We start from the raw sequence: 16,452 nt of genomic DNA, 5'->3' as shown, positions 1-16,452 counted from the left end.
TTAGGAGAGTATGTTTTATTTCTTTCACTTCATCTGAAGACTTTTAATACTGTAAGCATTCAAATACACCCCCCCAAAACAAACAAACAAACAAAAAAACAATTATTTTGTGTAACCATTCTTAACACAGCATAGAAAAGATGACAGCAATGAAGATGTATTTAATCTCATTTCTAACTTGATATCACAATGCCAAATCAAAATCCTGGGAGGAGACTAAAACCCATTGTTCAAACTGAGTGGGCCAGCAGTTTTTAAATGCTCCGGTATATTGCCGTGATATTATTGCTCCCACTGCCACTCCTTTCGGTTCAGTCATTGGTCAAAAAATTGCATAGTGCCGGACTCAGCAGCAGCAGCTTCTTTGTTTGGTGACACACCAGTAGGGGGCTGAGTGTACAGCCCTCACATGCTGCAGTAGTTCACGTTTCAGCCACTATCAGAGAATCAGGGGGATAATGGCCATCCGGAGGCTGGGATAGTCCTTGAACTCCCTGCTGTAGGCTTTGTGCTTCCCTCTGGCCCAGATGGTCATCTGAATGAACCCCAATAATGTGTATAATGCCACTGGAAGAAAAAACATACAATAACAGAGGAGAGCACGACACCCTCGATAAAAATATCAAACTGCCAAGGTGCATAAAGGCAGAGGCTTGAATCGACATTTCTCATCGCCCTTGTGGTCCTGCAGTCCACCGTCTGTATGTACATGCTACGCTGGTGCGGTAAAGTGGTGTCACTGTGGCTTTAAGTCAACAACAGGTGATGTACTGTACATACCTGGCAGACACTGCGTCATGATGGAAAAGCTCACCCAAGCTCCAACCTACAGTGTGTGTCAAACACGCAGGCAGACAAAGAGGTGAGTACACAAGCATGGGTGATGTTCACTACCATGATGAATTACTGTAAAGGCTTTGTACTACCTCATATGTGTAATTCGGACAGGATACAAAGAAAAACAGCCATGTGAAGGGGTTCTTAGTTGGAATAGGGTACCGTCTGCCCCTGGGTCCTGAGAAACGGTTTTGTGAAAAAACAAAGAACTCATCGATGTCTACATGACATTTAAATTAGATTAGACGTAGCATTTCTCACAACGGTGAAAATATAACGGCCCATATTGTCCCCCATGCTCCCATGGTGGATCAGTAGTGTTATCCCGAAATACCAAGCAAATGAACAACATAGCGTATTCCTCTCTCAGCTGCCAAACAGAATAAAGCTGAACAACTCACCATCTCCTCTGAGATTATTCAGACTCAGGTGAATGGAGAAGTTTCCCAGTTCACACATCTGGAGCAGAGAGATGCATTTCACTTCTTACTGTCACAGTGTGTCATACGCAGCAGGAACACGTGAATCTGTGATATCAGTATACGCACCACAAATAGGACTAGTGCATACTTGACTTGTGCTTCTCCAAATGCTGTGAAGAGAGATAGTCTGGCATGGATAAGATGCAGAAAATAGAGAAAGATTTTGTGAGTGGTGTGTACATGGGCAGACTTACATGGGGGTGTATAAAGAGGGTGGTTGATATAGTAGGCCAACCAAGCTGAGAAACCCCAGTAATAGGCACAATTCTGAGAGAAGAAACGAACAATACAGATGCATGAACGTGTGGAAATGAAAAATATACACGGTATAGAAGCAGCATTCTGTATTAGAAGCAGTCCTTGGGCTGAAATCGGTATCACATCAGCTGGCACGGGACGGGGAAAAAGAGGCCACACATTTCGAAAGAGGTGAGCGCAGGTCTCTTCAAGGGCGGCCGTGTCCTCACCCTGACTATTGTCCTCAGAGGCATGGTCCCGTGAGAGAAGCGATGCACAAAGATGGTCTCTATCAGCCTCTTCATATAGTGGAAGGTATGACAGGCACAGGCCAGTCTGAGGGACAGAGGGGAGGGAAGAGGTCACAAGTACAAATACTTTTAAGTGAATAGCTGAGTTGGTGACAGTTTTCTTGCAGTATGCATCTTTATCACAACACAATTTCACAGCAGATATCACATCTGAGATCAAAAAGATGAAACTCTAATGATTCCTGCAGGCCAAATTGGGCAACAAAGCTTGGGATTCAGCAAAGAGAGTGCAATGAAAGTAATCGAGAGAACAAACCAAAATGACGCACCTACACAACTGGACGTAACACTAGAATATCAAGAATAAATGCATCAATAAATGAGGTATGACTATGGTATTGACTTATGGTAATGTGCAATAGAAAGAAAAGGGATACTAATCAAGTACATTACGCACGACATGACTTAAAAGCCCCTATTTGCAGGAACTGAAAATGTCTTTGGGGTTGCATCAACAAACTGACAGATTTGTAGTCCTTACAGACCCCAACCCAGCAGAGACTGGGAACCATCTTGTCATAGGACCCTAGAATATAGATTTTTCCAACAATTATCTTTTGGTAGATGGATCACTGACATGAGATAACACGTAACAGAAGTAATTCCATACGTTGTGAGGCATATCAAGCCCGTATGAAGGTAAATAACATACTTCAGTGATATTCAAAATTTAAACTAGGATATTTTTCCAGACAAGAAATCAATATCGTGCCAGTAAATGTAATTAGCCAGCATGGGATGTTGAGCCACAGGGCTTTCTGGCAGTAGGCAGCCAGCTTGTTAGGTGGTTCTCTAGCCAGCTAACTATCTTAAAAACCTATCGTAGGCTCGTCATAGCCACAGCCTGTCATAAATAGTGTTGTGGTGGATTTTCACTTACGTGACAACGGGATGGGGACTCGAGGTAAAGGCTTGTCTGTGCGAGTAAATGTACGGTACTCGAAAATAGAAGAGGAGGTAGCTGAGAAGGGGCCCGATGTACTCTGCCAGAAACACCTGGAAACAAAAGAAAATAAGCTTCGTACCATTGCTCTACTATTTCATATGGAAATCTCTAATGTAAAAAGTGACATGCAAACTAAATGGCAAAAAAAATGTAGCATAGTCGTTAAAGTAGACGAGGCAAAATCTGAGCTATCCTGATACCAATTGAGAATCCTTTGTTTTAGATCCCACATGGATTCAGCCAGATATTCCCCGAATGAAGTTCTCCATAATGATGTCAGCTAACATTAGGTGTCCGCAGATGCAGTGCCGGACGCTGATGTCTCTTTTTATGCTTTCTTGAATGTATAACATCACTGACATTGTTGTGCTCCTCTTACCATAGTCCAACCTAACTGTGGACCAAGATCTCCGAAGTACACGGTGGCAGTGGTCCCAACAGGTAGATTCTGTAAGATTTCATCGTCTCTGAGTAATTTTCCCTCTGGAAAAAAATAAAAAACAAAAGCTGGGCTCCGCTTCATCTGACACGGCACTATAAAACCATGGTAGAATATCAGGCTTCCTGGAGTTCAGAAATGACCATATTGACAGTCATACGTTTATGGGTTATCAGTACTGGGCAGAACTGTACAAACCATTTCACCATTGGTTTAAAATGATGTTTCGGAATTTTTTAAAGAATGTCTGATCAGTTTCTCAGCACAGGTTCTCTGTACCTGGAAGCTCATGGGGGCACAGCCACGGATAATATGCCGTACTAATTGGATGACATTTTTAGAATACCCTCGGGAGGAACCGGCCCAGATAGCTTTTAACCAAATCTCTGCTCTGTGTTTCTCAGGAACAAGATAGATCTCATAGTCCATTCAAAGCAAAAGCCCTGCAACCTCATACATTCATGTTGAAAGGCAAATGTGTTGCCTTGGCCTTTCCTGTTTTAATTTAGGCCAAAATGAATGGAAAAGGGGTGCGCATTAAGTGGCCTCCCTTTCATGATGACAACATAGGAAGGAGAGACAATGGTTTCCATAGTGATGGTGGCTCTGTGAAGATGTGGGCCGCTCTTTATGGCGTTCAGTCACCTTCAGAGATAAGGTCATTAGGAATGGCGCAATGCGTAATGGAAAAGGTTTAATTCACAACCTCCCATTAAATTTACCCATTGATAAGACCAAGGTTTCGCAGTATGTCTAACATTAATATTGGCCTTGTGAAAACTTTGAGGCCTGAGACATTTTAAATGCACCTCCATATTTTTTCAGTAATATCAGCGGCTTTGCTGGAGATGCCTATGTCTTCAGAAAGTGTATGTATGTAAATGAAGGAATACTCCATTTTGCATCAATGTCAAACGATAAAGCAGCCTGGAGGGACATTTACTGTGCATTTCTCAATATGTGAAGTATAATTGCTGCACAGGTTCTACGGAGTGGACTCTTTATACACGACCAAAGCTATGGCTAACCATCAAGCTCTACGCTTGGAGAAAAAGGAGAAAAACCTTTTGTGATCTTGGCCTTAGCAGAGCCAGAGAATAAACACAGCACAGAATATGGACGGGGTCTTGGGATCATACCTGTGTAGCCTAAACCTCATACTGGGGCTGTAACAGAGAGCAGCATCACACAGACTGTCCTCTTTTGGTGGCATAGGTCAGAGCTTAAAGGCAAAACATAATCTGTCCTTAAACAGCTCCCAGAGACCTCTCAGTCCACAGCTGAGCACCTCCCTTTTCTTTTCTGCCACACATTGTATGGCTGGATGAAATATAACAATGCCGTTTGCAGTTAACTGACATCACCTCACAGTATTTGTGAGTAGCGATGTAAATTTTTTTTTCTTTAAAAAGCAAGTAGTATGGCCTTGTGCAGCTTTAATGTTGTCCATGAAACACTAATACATACACCTACTGTATAGTAAATAGTTAGGGCATGGCTACTTACTGGGATCAAGCTTCAGGGCCTGCCTTGCTGGATACAAGTGAGGATCTGTGTAGATAACACACACATAAACACACACACACACACACACACACACACACACACACACACACACACACACACACACACACACACACACACAGACACACAGGGTTGGACAGAGCTGGCAGTGCACATACAGATTTTTTTGTGTAATAAAAGATATAAAACAATGATAATAAAAATTCAAATGGATGTCGTAGCTAATGGGCTGAATGTATAAATCCTGCAATTTTTAAGTGGGCCAGAGTCTTATACAAGACATTTTCGTTTTACTTTCAGGGATCGAGATAAAACATAAGTGAAATCAAACAAAATAAAAACCGATGCAAACAAGGGGAACGCTCAGGCTCACCAAACACTCACACGACTTGTGAAAAAGGCTCTTGATGTCTCCTATCGTTGAGTAGGGCTCCACCTGAGTAGAACAGAAACATAAAGTATGACACCTCCATGTATTATCAGAGGAGCGGTTGCTGTTGTGCCCCTTGTGTTAAAACCAGTTAAAACGCACAGTCATTACAAGCTCATGCTGTGCAGCCAAACATTCTTCAAACCCACAAAACTTTTTTTTTCAAATTCCAGAGGAAATCGCAAAGATTTCATAGGTATCAAATATGCCGGGATTTGGAACCAGCCGATGGCGAACATGTACGGTCAGGAAGAAGATGTAAATAGAAGATCCAACCTTAAAGCTACTTATAGGAAAACCCAAAGGTGAAAGTGTATGTTCAGGGCTTTTAACTAGTCCCATACTGGTCGAATTTCTTCACAGTGTTCATTTACGCCTCAGCCTCAATTCCTCCAAATCACGGCAACATGTCGGCCTACCTTATCTAAAAAACAAAGCTGCTCTCTTGTCTCGGCATCCAGGACCTCCACCTGAGGAAAACACAAGATGTGCCACGTTTAGGGCCCGGGCAGTAGGTTTCACACACACACACTTAAGAGATTTAGAGAGATTTTCACCCAGGCCTCACTCTCAGTCACTGAAAATTCAGGATGTGCTAAAGGGGATGAGGGTCTGTAGATTCAGCCTCTACATGCTACCTCAGCAACAGAACCACATGCAGTAAAACCTGGACCGACTTTCACATCCCTCTCAGAAACAGACTTTGATGCTTGTGCCCATCCATTATCAGAAGACTGGAAGTACAGCACAGGATGTAAAATGGATGAGAAGTCAGCTTCACCCGTGTCTTTGTAACAGAATACCTCTATTCATCTTTCATTTTTATTGTAATCAAGTTTTCTCAAAAGCCAGCTAGCGCTTTATCAACCTCAATAAAGCCTCTAAATGCTCATATACTGATATACATACACAGATATCGACACAAATATTATGATAAAGATCAGTCCAGTTTGCTGCTTTAGAGCAGGCAACATTTGGTTTTATTTGCAAATAATGTCCACTAGCAACAAAGCTCCACTTGTTTACCTGCATAGTTTGAACTACATGTTACCTGGTCTCCAGTATAAAGAAACAAAGCAATGAAAATCTACACAGGAGGCACAGCTGACAGTCTCAGTGCTCTGCTGTGTCCAGTTTTCCTCATCAAGTCCAATAATCTCGATCTGACTACGGACGCTGGTCGAGTCTGCTAGAAAGGAAGGAATCCTGTTGTCCTGCCGCTCCCTTGCCCACGTCTTTTTCATCTTAATTAGACCATGTCGGAAGTGATGTACAGCGTATTCAAGGATGATGGTGGGTGGCGGCCCACAATTTGCCCTGAAAGCACTCCGTACTGTGCTGCTCAGCAGAGCTGTCCAAGCTAAATTGGCTCCCTTACTGGACAGTGTAATAACCCGCTAATGGATACCTAAAGATTTGCTGAGTGCACAGTTGAGAAAGAGGGAAGGAGAATGGGAGAGAGAGGGAGCTCTACACGTACAACATCTGCTGTTTGCAGTGACAAAGAAGTCGTTTTAATTTGGTGTCCAGACTTATTTCACATTATCCTCGTCATCAGTTCTTGCTTGATTTGTTTCAGTAGCACTTTCACTTTCATGAGCTCAATTTCCTCTTCAAACAAGAGACTGGCTTCGCCATCCTGTTTTTTTTTTACCACAAATACCCCCCCGTACAGTGCGGATTTTCAAAACACAGCACAACACGCTTCACAGTTGTAGATATAAAACGTGAGTGGTTCACTGCAAGAGTGTCACTCTTTGCAGTGCGTGTGCAGGCTTTCAGCAAAGGGCATCCTGGGAGATGGGTTTCTTTTGCTTCCATCTGCTAACCTTCCCGACTGCCCGCGCAGGGCACACGTTGATGCGTGTGCGCGTTGGCGCGGAGCATCGGGGGTGTCATTGGGGCTGTGTGTTGTAAAAGTGCTGTGCACTCGGTTGTGCTGTGCCCTTGTAGTTCTGATTATCAGACGCCCCTGTCCTCTCATGGGTATATAGGGCACGGCTGACAGCACGGGTCATACGGTACATGTGCAGTACGTGGATGCGAGGGCTTTGTGTATTTGAAATATACACAAGTGTTTTTTCAAATGAACACTTGTTCTTTGTGTGCACGGTGTGTTTTCAAAAACTCTGAGTTTGACGTGAAAGGTGACCCATTTTGCTATTTCCACCACAACCTGCTTTAATAATCCAAGTAAGGGATACCAACCGAAGAACTCTCTGGGACATAACAGCTCCTCTTAATGTGAACGATGATGAGTGCCATGGCTGATCCTGAACCACAGGATCATTACTTAAAACCCTGAGCACAATACCACAGAAGCTGATCAGCTGCACACGGCTGCCCGGCATTTCACCCTCGCTCAGTCTGGGCAGAGTTTCTCTTTCAGTCAACGGACGTAATTAACTAAGCACCCAGCTGTCTCTTTGCACGCTGCCAATCGACAGTCGGCCCCTAAATTTTCCGCAAGCGTCTGTCCCAGCACACTCTTAGAAAAAAGGTTGTACCCTCCACGGTTGTACTGCTCACAAAGGGTAGAACTCTCGGCCTTGGTTTCTGCCACTGCCACTTTCTGAATACAAGCATGTGAGCTAGACCTTCAGTTGAAGAGGTCTTACCATCATGTGGTTGTCATAACCCTTCCGGGTCATAACATGTCGATCAGTGTGCTGTAGAGATGGTGGTAAGGGGAGTTTGTTTCCTTTGGACAGAGCCAGACAAGCTGTTTCCGGTCAATGTTACAATACATCTTATTCCCACGAAAACCTCAACAATATGATACAGAGGCAAAACTAAAAATAAATAATAGTGATATTAATCACACAAATTTTAAAAGACAAACAAAAAAGGTTTGTACCAGCGCAGCTGTTGAATGCTGAAGCTGATGCAGGAAATTGTAGCTGACCGACCTAAGTCTGGCGAACCCTGCTGTTCTGACATAGATGAGACCGCAGGTCCACATCTGCAGTAACGGCCGAGTCAGATTCTCACCTCTCTCCCCATCGCCGTACGGTGTGTTTTGTTTTGGACACTGATCCATCAATGTTGAATATACCTTGCTAATAAGGGGCCGTGAACCGCTGTTACTGTGGAGTACTGCCTCCACCTTTGTCAGGTGAGGTCATCTCTTTTGTTCACCCAAACCTTTTTTCAGGAAGGCTCTCAGTTGCCATTAGCAAAAGAAGTGTTTGTTGGATGAATCGTGTTTCTCTTTTAGCTGTTCAGTGGACATGAAGATGTCATCACTGTAACAGAGCTGGAGGTGTTTTATCCCGCTATCAACGTTATTAGCAGAGACCATTGGTATGAGTTTGTTTTCCCACAGAGGTCATTCAGGTTGACGAATTTTAATGGACCTCATACCATGATCCATCCAGGTAGGGAGTAAGTGGATCTTTGGTTTTACCGATCCAGTTTTTTTTGGATTCCTTTTACAAATGAATTCACTTCTAACCTCGTCTTCAGCGTGTGTCCAAGAGGGGGCAGAGTCACGTTCAAACAAAGATGACAGAAATCTCATTGGTGCTGCAGAATGGTAAAATTTGAAATGAGAAAGTCGGAGGCTACTCATCTTCTACTCCCTCGACCATTTCTCCAAACCCCCCCTGGGTGCGTTAGGATTCCGGATGAATTCGCTTACATTTTTATCAGGAGCTTTAACAATATGATAGGTAGCGATGGAAATAGGCACATTATCCTCGGCAAACGCTCATCTTTACACAGCTGAATATGTCAAATAAGGTTCTGAGTAGTTCTGTCCACCTGTTTAGGTCATTTTCTATTTTATGAATCAGCACAGGGTACTTAAGTTTACACCGGCCCTTCAAGTTGCTATCCACCTATATGTGAACCCTCTTGGAGTCCACTTGAAGGAGTCTGACTGGCGCACGTCTCTGTGATCCACTGCAGTCAGAGGGAGCATTTCACGCTTTCCATAGTTCATCTTCTAGCTGGATCTTATGCTGTAATTGTTCAGAGGAGCTTTTAACGTGGTAGGAGATCGGGCTTGGACCGTAAGAAATAAAATTACTTTGTCAGTAAATAAACTCATTTTGTGAGTTAGTTGACCCACCTGGATGCCTTGTGTGTCTGGGTCTCGTCCCACTGCTGGGGTCAGTGGCTCCATCGCCAGGACGAAAAGCCCGACAGTGTGATAGGAGTTGACATCATACCATTTGTTTATGCTTTAGCCGTTGCCAGTCTTTATGCTAAGCTAACCAGCTGCGGAAAGCAGCTTAATATTTCTTACAGACATGAGAGTGGTGTCAATCTTCTCATCCAACTCTCGGCAAGAAAGCGAATAAGGGTATTTCCCAAAATGTCAAACTATTCTTTTGATGTTAATTTAAAGTTGATCAAATCTGACGAACAAAAAGAAAAGTCTTACACAGCAGCAGACATTTTTTTTTACAAATAAGTTGCAAGTCCCGCATGAGACCAGGCTTTCTCGTGAACCATCTTTACATTTGCTCTTCGGCTTGCAGCCTTGATGTAACAGCTACCGAGCGATTGCCACACCTCTCAGAGCCTGTTGTAAATTAGCTTGAGCTCATAGGCCTGCTGCACTTAGAGGGAATTATTTGTTCGTTGGTGCTCATCAGGCCCTGTGAGACAAGACTCAAGGCAAAGGAAAAACCACGGAGAGGGCTCCAGCTCAGTTTTGTTTACTCTGACAGTCTAAACGTGGACTCTATAGACTTTAACTTTCCTCTGTTTTATTGGAATTCAGCAAACCCTAACCCACCATCAGACAGCTGAGCAGAATGATCGCCCCAACATCAGACCGAGACTGACTAGCTCTTTAAGTAACCCTCCGTGCGTTGTCCTCCGAACGTCTCATGAGTATCAACCTGTGGTAGTTTGTCGGCTCGACAGATATTCTCTAACATGCATGTCCAAAAATTCATCCTGTTGTTTTTTCTTACAGTAACTGATGCTCTAAGTCGATGCCTGACGTTAGCTGATGGCAGGGCATTTGCAAAAAGAAAAAAAGTCTCTGAGGATGATTAAAACAATGAAGAAGACCAAACTATGAGCGCGACCTTATTAACGGCTTCCCTCGTTCTGCTTGACCTTAACCTTTGTCATTAGTCAACGGAGGCCCTTGCTCAAGTCGGGCCTTGTGAAACGAAGTGATCTAATACATGAAATCCTCTATCAGAATGTGGCCATTAAAAGTCTCAGGTAAGCATTGCATTCTGCGGCCTAAATACAGTAGACTTACCTCAAAGAAGGTGGTCCGGCTCATGGCTGTGGATTATTATTATTATTATTACGTCGTCTGTTCACAGGGGGAAAAAAAAGACCTTAAAAATCGGCACAAGCAAACACAACACACACACACACACTCATTCCTCACACACACGCAGAAGCAGTTCCTCTCCTTTCGGGGACAATCCCTGGACTGACTGATTCTTCCAAGCCTCCTTTCCTCCCTCACTCTCTCTCTCTCTCTCTCTCTCTCACACACACTCTCACTCCCTCGCTCTCTCTCTCGGTCTAAATCTGAGATGGTGCTTGCGACACAGAATCGCTGGAGGGGCTCCAGAAGCCCTGCACGTACTCTCCCTCCCGCTGCCATCTCTTTTTTTTTTCTCCTGTTTGATGAGGTATCTTTGCTGGGGAGAAAAGCACTTGGTGGATTCCAACATGAGACACCTGAGACTGAAACAGCTGAAAAAACACAAGAAAGCAGGAGAAAATGAGGGAGAATAAAAAAGTACAAGATGATACAAAACTTTAAAATCTTCTGCGGAGAAAGTAAACCACTGCAGGAGCAACAGATAATAGGAACAGCAGAGAAAGAAACGACACTGACCCAAATAAAAAAGGACAGAAACAGCAAACAGCCGATGCATTTCGTACCGAAATCTGCTTCTGATAAAAGCTAAAAAATATTGCAACATATGAAACGTGTGACAAAGTACCACTCTACGGGATGTGTTCCAGCCAATGCCAGCAGCAATGACTGGCACCAGCTTCGTCCTGAGCTGCAGAGCTTAGTCGTCTCAGCAGAAGACGAACCCACCAGGGGTGGACTGAGCACCAGGATATTTGCGGGGTACATCCGTACTCCACATGTGTGAAGGTTAAAGACACAGTTTATTCAACGGTGTGTGATTTTAAGTTACGCTGTGTGGTTTAAAGAAGAAGGTTCATCTCAGGGTGGGACCCGTGAACCTTAGATCAGCGTTTTCCAGTCTTATACCTTGGTTGTTTTTACAATGTGTGTTTTAAGAACCAGGTCTCTCTAGCACAGCTGTATATTTTCAGAGTTCCTAGTTTCTTATAAACTCCGGCAGTAAAACCCTGTAGCTCAGGGTGGATCACCTCATATTCTTTCTGTGTTGGTTTTATTCCTTTGCCCATGTACTGTATAGAGTGTTTCTATTTTTACCTTCAAAACTAAGTGTGTACTTATAGGTTGTGTGGGCGTCTTGTTTTTTCGTTTTGTTTTTTTGTTTTAGCAGGTTTTACAGTGTATAACGAACACTACAGCAGTAAGCTGTTTGAGGACAGCAGCCTAATTGACTTGCTGCTTGATGCAATATTTACCTATTTCAGATTTTCCCTTGTGCTGAGCGAAAGCAAAGGTAAGAACTATAGTCAAGAAGTGGAGTTGGGATGGTTGCACAACCGACGGCTGTTCAATGTGAACACCAAGCATCTTCAGTCACCTCTGTCTGCATTCCACCGCATTTAATTAGAGAAATGTATCCGTTTTAGTTTCTTAATGCACATCTGGGACTCAGAGTGGCAACGTTTGGTTTCTAACATGTGTCAACATGGCTGTTACAGTGAAACTAAACATGCTTTGTGGTTATACCGCTAAAACAAGTCATCTGAACCTTCTTTGACAGAATATTCATGGACAATTCTTTCACATTGGATGCATTTAAACCCATGATATGAGTAAGCACAAACATATTGCTGAATTATGAATGACTGACACTGTTTTGTCAGTCCGAGTACAGTTTCCCTGCCGTGCACAGCTTCGCTGAGATATGTCTCCGAGCTGCATTTTGTGTTTTCTTCAGCTGCTTACTGAGGTTTTCTTTAGCCTGCTCTGCGCTCTAGTCTCGCACCCGTTCTTGCTAAGCTGTGTTTTTCCTCAGACGATGAAAATCCAGTTGGACCTGTATTCTCGTGGCTGTTGTGTCGCCCGAGGAAAGGAAGCTGTCAGATACAGAGCTGGACCTGATCCTGACGGCCTCAGGCAAACATGAACCAGGTGGAATTTAGCTGAGGACGAGACGGAGAGACAGACACCAGGCAGACATATCTGCTGGTGGTGAATGTAAACACTTCAGCATTTGTTCAGTCTGTCATTTACTAAGTCAGGACACAGACATGAATATGAGCAGTTGGCACCTCTGCTGACACCGGTGGGTGTTGAGGTGTTATATTCTCTGGATAAGACTGTGTGACATACTGTACGTATGTGAGAGAAATGAATGGGAAACATACAAATATTTCATCTCCTCCCGCGGCCTCGCTTAAAAATGCCACACAAACAGACTGCAGCCCATGTACAGGTGTTTCCAAACAACAGCTGCAATGTGCAGCAGAAAGAACACCAGATTTAAAAGTCACTCTATGAAATGAATAATTTACAGGAATAATTTGAAAGTGGTCCCAAATTTGAGATCGTACCCTTTGAAACGGGGCCGGTGTCTACAAAATAGAATATTGCAGGCAACAGGTGCACAAAGGGAAGGTCAAAATACAGTTTTTCCACTTAACTTAACTTTGAGGCGCTTCAATGAACATTAAGTGTCTTTAAAAATTGTATTTTAGGGTTATATGCACATACTGTACTGATGTTACGTGCCATTGTAATCATGACATTTATATAAATGATAATAATGATAATAATCACTTATATAATGATTTTATGAAGAATTTCTTTTCCTTTCGGCCACTTGCTTTTAACCGAGTGTTGAAGGGACTGTGTCGTTAATTACACCGAAATCAGCTACTGTAAGTTGACTCTCACAGGAAACCCGAGCAACTGCCAGAGGAGAAGGAATTTCTGATTCAGTCTATGCAGCGAACTGCAGCTTCCGTTTCATCCCTTGTCCTCTGCCGCCATCAGGTCAAAGTTCCCCCTTGACCGTAGGACTTTTGTCAGTGACGGGGTATTGAGTCTGTTCACTGTATGACCCAGTCATAATCAACTAAATCTGCTGCGGATATTCATGTTATTCAGAAGATCACTGAGTTTTTAAAGCTGAGCCTTGACCTTTCCTCCTGCGCCACCATCAAGCCGGAATTTCTACTCGTACACAAGGAATATCAGCCTCAGGCTCTCCAGAGGGTGAACAGCGTCTGGTTTGGATGTCCCGTGAGCATCCCTCGCACGGCTGCAGAAAATACACTGGTCTGACTCACGCGCCGCAAAAAAAGGTGCCGTTAGACTTGAGCCAGCCTAAATAAGGGGGAGGTTTACACGGTGTAGCAAGCTGCTTTTTAAGAGTCAACAAATCATCTACTAATGCTTCGTGGATCAGTCACGCGCCATTAACAAAATCTAGCTGAAAACCATAGGGAAGGTGTTTATCCTTTCTATTTGGTAATGATGCAGTTATAGATGTTGAAAAATCCATTCATATCTGCTCATGGGTTTCTCACTTTTGTATAAGTCAGTGATAAAACTTTTCTAATCTTTCAATTCTGCGCTTGTGAATGTTAATAAGTTGTTGACGAGCCCGAAAGTTGTTGTGATTAATGGCTACCGACTTGACCTACAAAGCATTAGTAACTGATTTATCAACCATGACTACAGCCAGTTAGTAACAACGTCGTAAATGGTGTCTTTTTATGATTATTATTATTATTATGAAGTGACATTGATGTGGGTTATTCCTGGAACAACAGGTTCCCGCAGTTGTCAACTGATGATCAGCATCACTGTTCAGTACAGGCTGCGGTTCTTCTATCCATGATATCACCTTCCAGCCCAGCAATGCCCCCCGCAGGCTTCCTCCAGACGGAACGAGACTGCCCTCTGCCGGTCAGTGTGGCCGGTACCCCCGGGTGACACTAGTGCATTTTATTATCAGCTACTGTATATACATACATATATATATATATATGTGTGTGTGTATATGTATATACATATTACTATACTTTACTGTGCTGTACTGACACCACAGAACTGATGACCAAGTAATAGGTTCATGGATTCTTTGGTTTCTTTACAATACAGGTACCCGGGATCAGGCCTTTTTATGTGATTGTTTCGTCTGGTCATATTTCTCAACAAAGATGCAATTCAAATAGGAGTGCATGTTTGATTTTAAATATTTTGTTGTTGTTTTTTTTAATATTTTTACAGTCTAGAGGAAGGAATAACTTGCATCTATTTTGAAAATGAGAACATTTTGGGGAACCAGTTTGTGGAATCCAGCCATACTGCGTTTTTTTTGAGCAGTTTAAAGCTTAGTCATGGCAGTTGCCCTCAGCGATCAAAAGTTTGAGTCTACTTCGCAGGCAGGGCCTGTCGCCTGCTGGTGTGCAGGGTCATTATTGACGTTTCCATCGGGCTGCATCGCCCTCTGACCTCTGTGGATGCCAGCTCATTGTTGTTTGGGGCTTTTCTTTTTTTCTTGTATTCGCTGTTGGTTCCCTAAATGAGCAAACCGCAGTCCTGTGTCGAGATGTGGACTTTAGAAGGGAAGGGGCTGGAGGCCATGACTAAATGCAATCAGACAACTGCACGGTGAATGGGCGTGATGGCGGCCGGCAGGAAGTCTCCATTCACTTTCCCAGCAGAGAGCTGAGGCTTTGGCCCTGTGCAAGAAGACTCTAGAGGTACATGCTGTGGGTACATTACATACCTACCCGTGAGCCTCTGAAGTCTGAAGTCGGACGTGGTGGAGACACTGTAGTGACGCTGGAGAAGACCGGAGAAAAGTGCACTGTGTGTGAGACTCGTGTGCATTGATGTGTACATACAGTATATGACAGCGTGGGCACCCTCGAGTGTTTTGCATTCGTCCTTCGTGAGAACCCTTTCTGTAATTTCCAGGCATGCAAAGGGCGAACTGCACCTGGGTTCACCACAATGGAGACGTCCGTTCAATGACTGTCTTAGATATTTGGATGGTACTCAACCTTGTGTTGCAAGGCCCCTCCCCAGGATTATTAATAATATATTTGAGCCCTTCTCTTGTCTTCAAAAACCTGCAACACTGTCCACATACCATTTCAAAATAACACAACAATGTTAAATTTGTAAAATATGTGTCATTTAAACCTGAATATCTTGACGGAACTTCTAACGCGCGCCACGGATTTACACATTGATCAAAGCAAGATAAAGAACTGCAGTGCTCTGCGTACGGCAAAGTGCCCCTCTATGAACCAGGTGAAAACTATTTGTGTAACTGTTAGATACACCACAAAGGAAGACTGGAGTAAAACACAAGTTTAGGATGAGGAAAGACTCTCCCCTGCTCCTCCAAAAATGTCAGACCAATAATAATAATGATGATGATATGCATAAATAATTTTTATACTGTCCCTTAGACCGTGTTAATGTTCATACTATCATTACAAATTAGAATTTTTGTTCCCAGGAAACACTCATCTATAAAGTTTGATTGGCCCAGTCCTTAACTGAACTGCAGTCCATTCATTTTGTGACATAAAAAAGGCCGGGAGCCCTGCAGCAGTCGTTCCACCTGGTCCCCCTTGTGAGCCTCTTATGCCAGTGCTTGAGCGGTTACAGTGGTATGGACCGGAATACAAATAAGCCTGGCAGTTAGCGTGCCTGGTGTTTAACAGTCTGCTTTGCATGAAAACTGCTGCGTGCTTAAAGGCATTTATTTCAACTTACAGGCTAACAATTTCCCTCCTGTAACAACCTCTTCATTTTCTGCGGTGTGCCTCCTGCAAACTGCAAATCTATAAAGTAGTCCACAGTATAGAGACTATATATTAGTCTAACACGGTCTAGTGCGCATTATTTGATCCTGTGCTCCAGTCCAACCGGTGTTTCTCCAGTAGGGGGGGGTAGTGACCAAGCTCTGGGCGATGCAGGTATCCTGCAGAATCAGTTACTGGATAGATTCTTAAAATGCTTTCTTTTATGTGGCTCTGTTTGATCATCTTTCACAGATTCTGGTTTGTGTTGAGGGACCGTGTCTAGCCCATGAGGGAGACTATCCAGCCTACCTGCTGTTCCTCTTAATGTGTAGATACGGAGTAAAAAGGGAACTGAAACTGAACTGTCTGAAGTTCTG

At 43.5% G+C, this 16,452-nt stretch overlaps 1 protein-coding gene across 1 annotated transcript; it reads right to left on the bottom strand.

Moving 5' to 3' along the window:
• Positions 1 to 439: 439 nt before the first annotated feature.
• On the bottom strand, positions 440 to 10,454 carry LOC120789966 (very-long-chain enoyl-CoA reductase). Its single transcript, XM_040127192.1, has 13 exons — positions 10,431 to 10,454; positions 5,626 to 5,676; positions 5,161 to 5,212; positions 4,759 to 4,803; positions 3,193 to 3,296; positions 2,748 to 2,863; positions 1,787 to 1,892; positions 1,514 to 1,586; positions 1,386 to 1,429; positions 1,239 to 1,296; positions 927 to 1,015; positions 781 to 826; positions 440 to 567 (listed from the first exon to the last, which is right to left on the bottom strand). The coding sequence occupies exons 1-13, from the start codon at positions 10,452 to 10,454 to the stop codon at positions 440 to 442; spliced, it is 936 nt and encodes a 311-aa protein (XP_039983126.1).
• Positions 10,455 to 16,452: the final 5,998 nt, after the last annotated feature.

Source organism: Xiphias gladius, chromosome 5 (genome assembly GCF_016859285.1).
Source record: "Xiphias gladius isolate SHS-SW01 ecotype Sanya breed wild chromosome 5, ASM1685928v1, whole genome shotgun sequence".
In the NCBI taxonomy this organism is placed as follows: Eukaryota; Metazoa; Chordata; class Actinopteri; order Istiophoriformes; family Xiphiidae; genus Xiphias; species Xiphias gladius.
The sequence above is the reverse complement of the archived record's forward strand: the minus strand, read 5'-3'. Positions and strand labels throughout refer to the sequence as shown.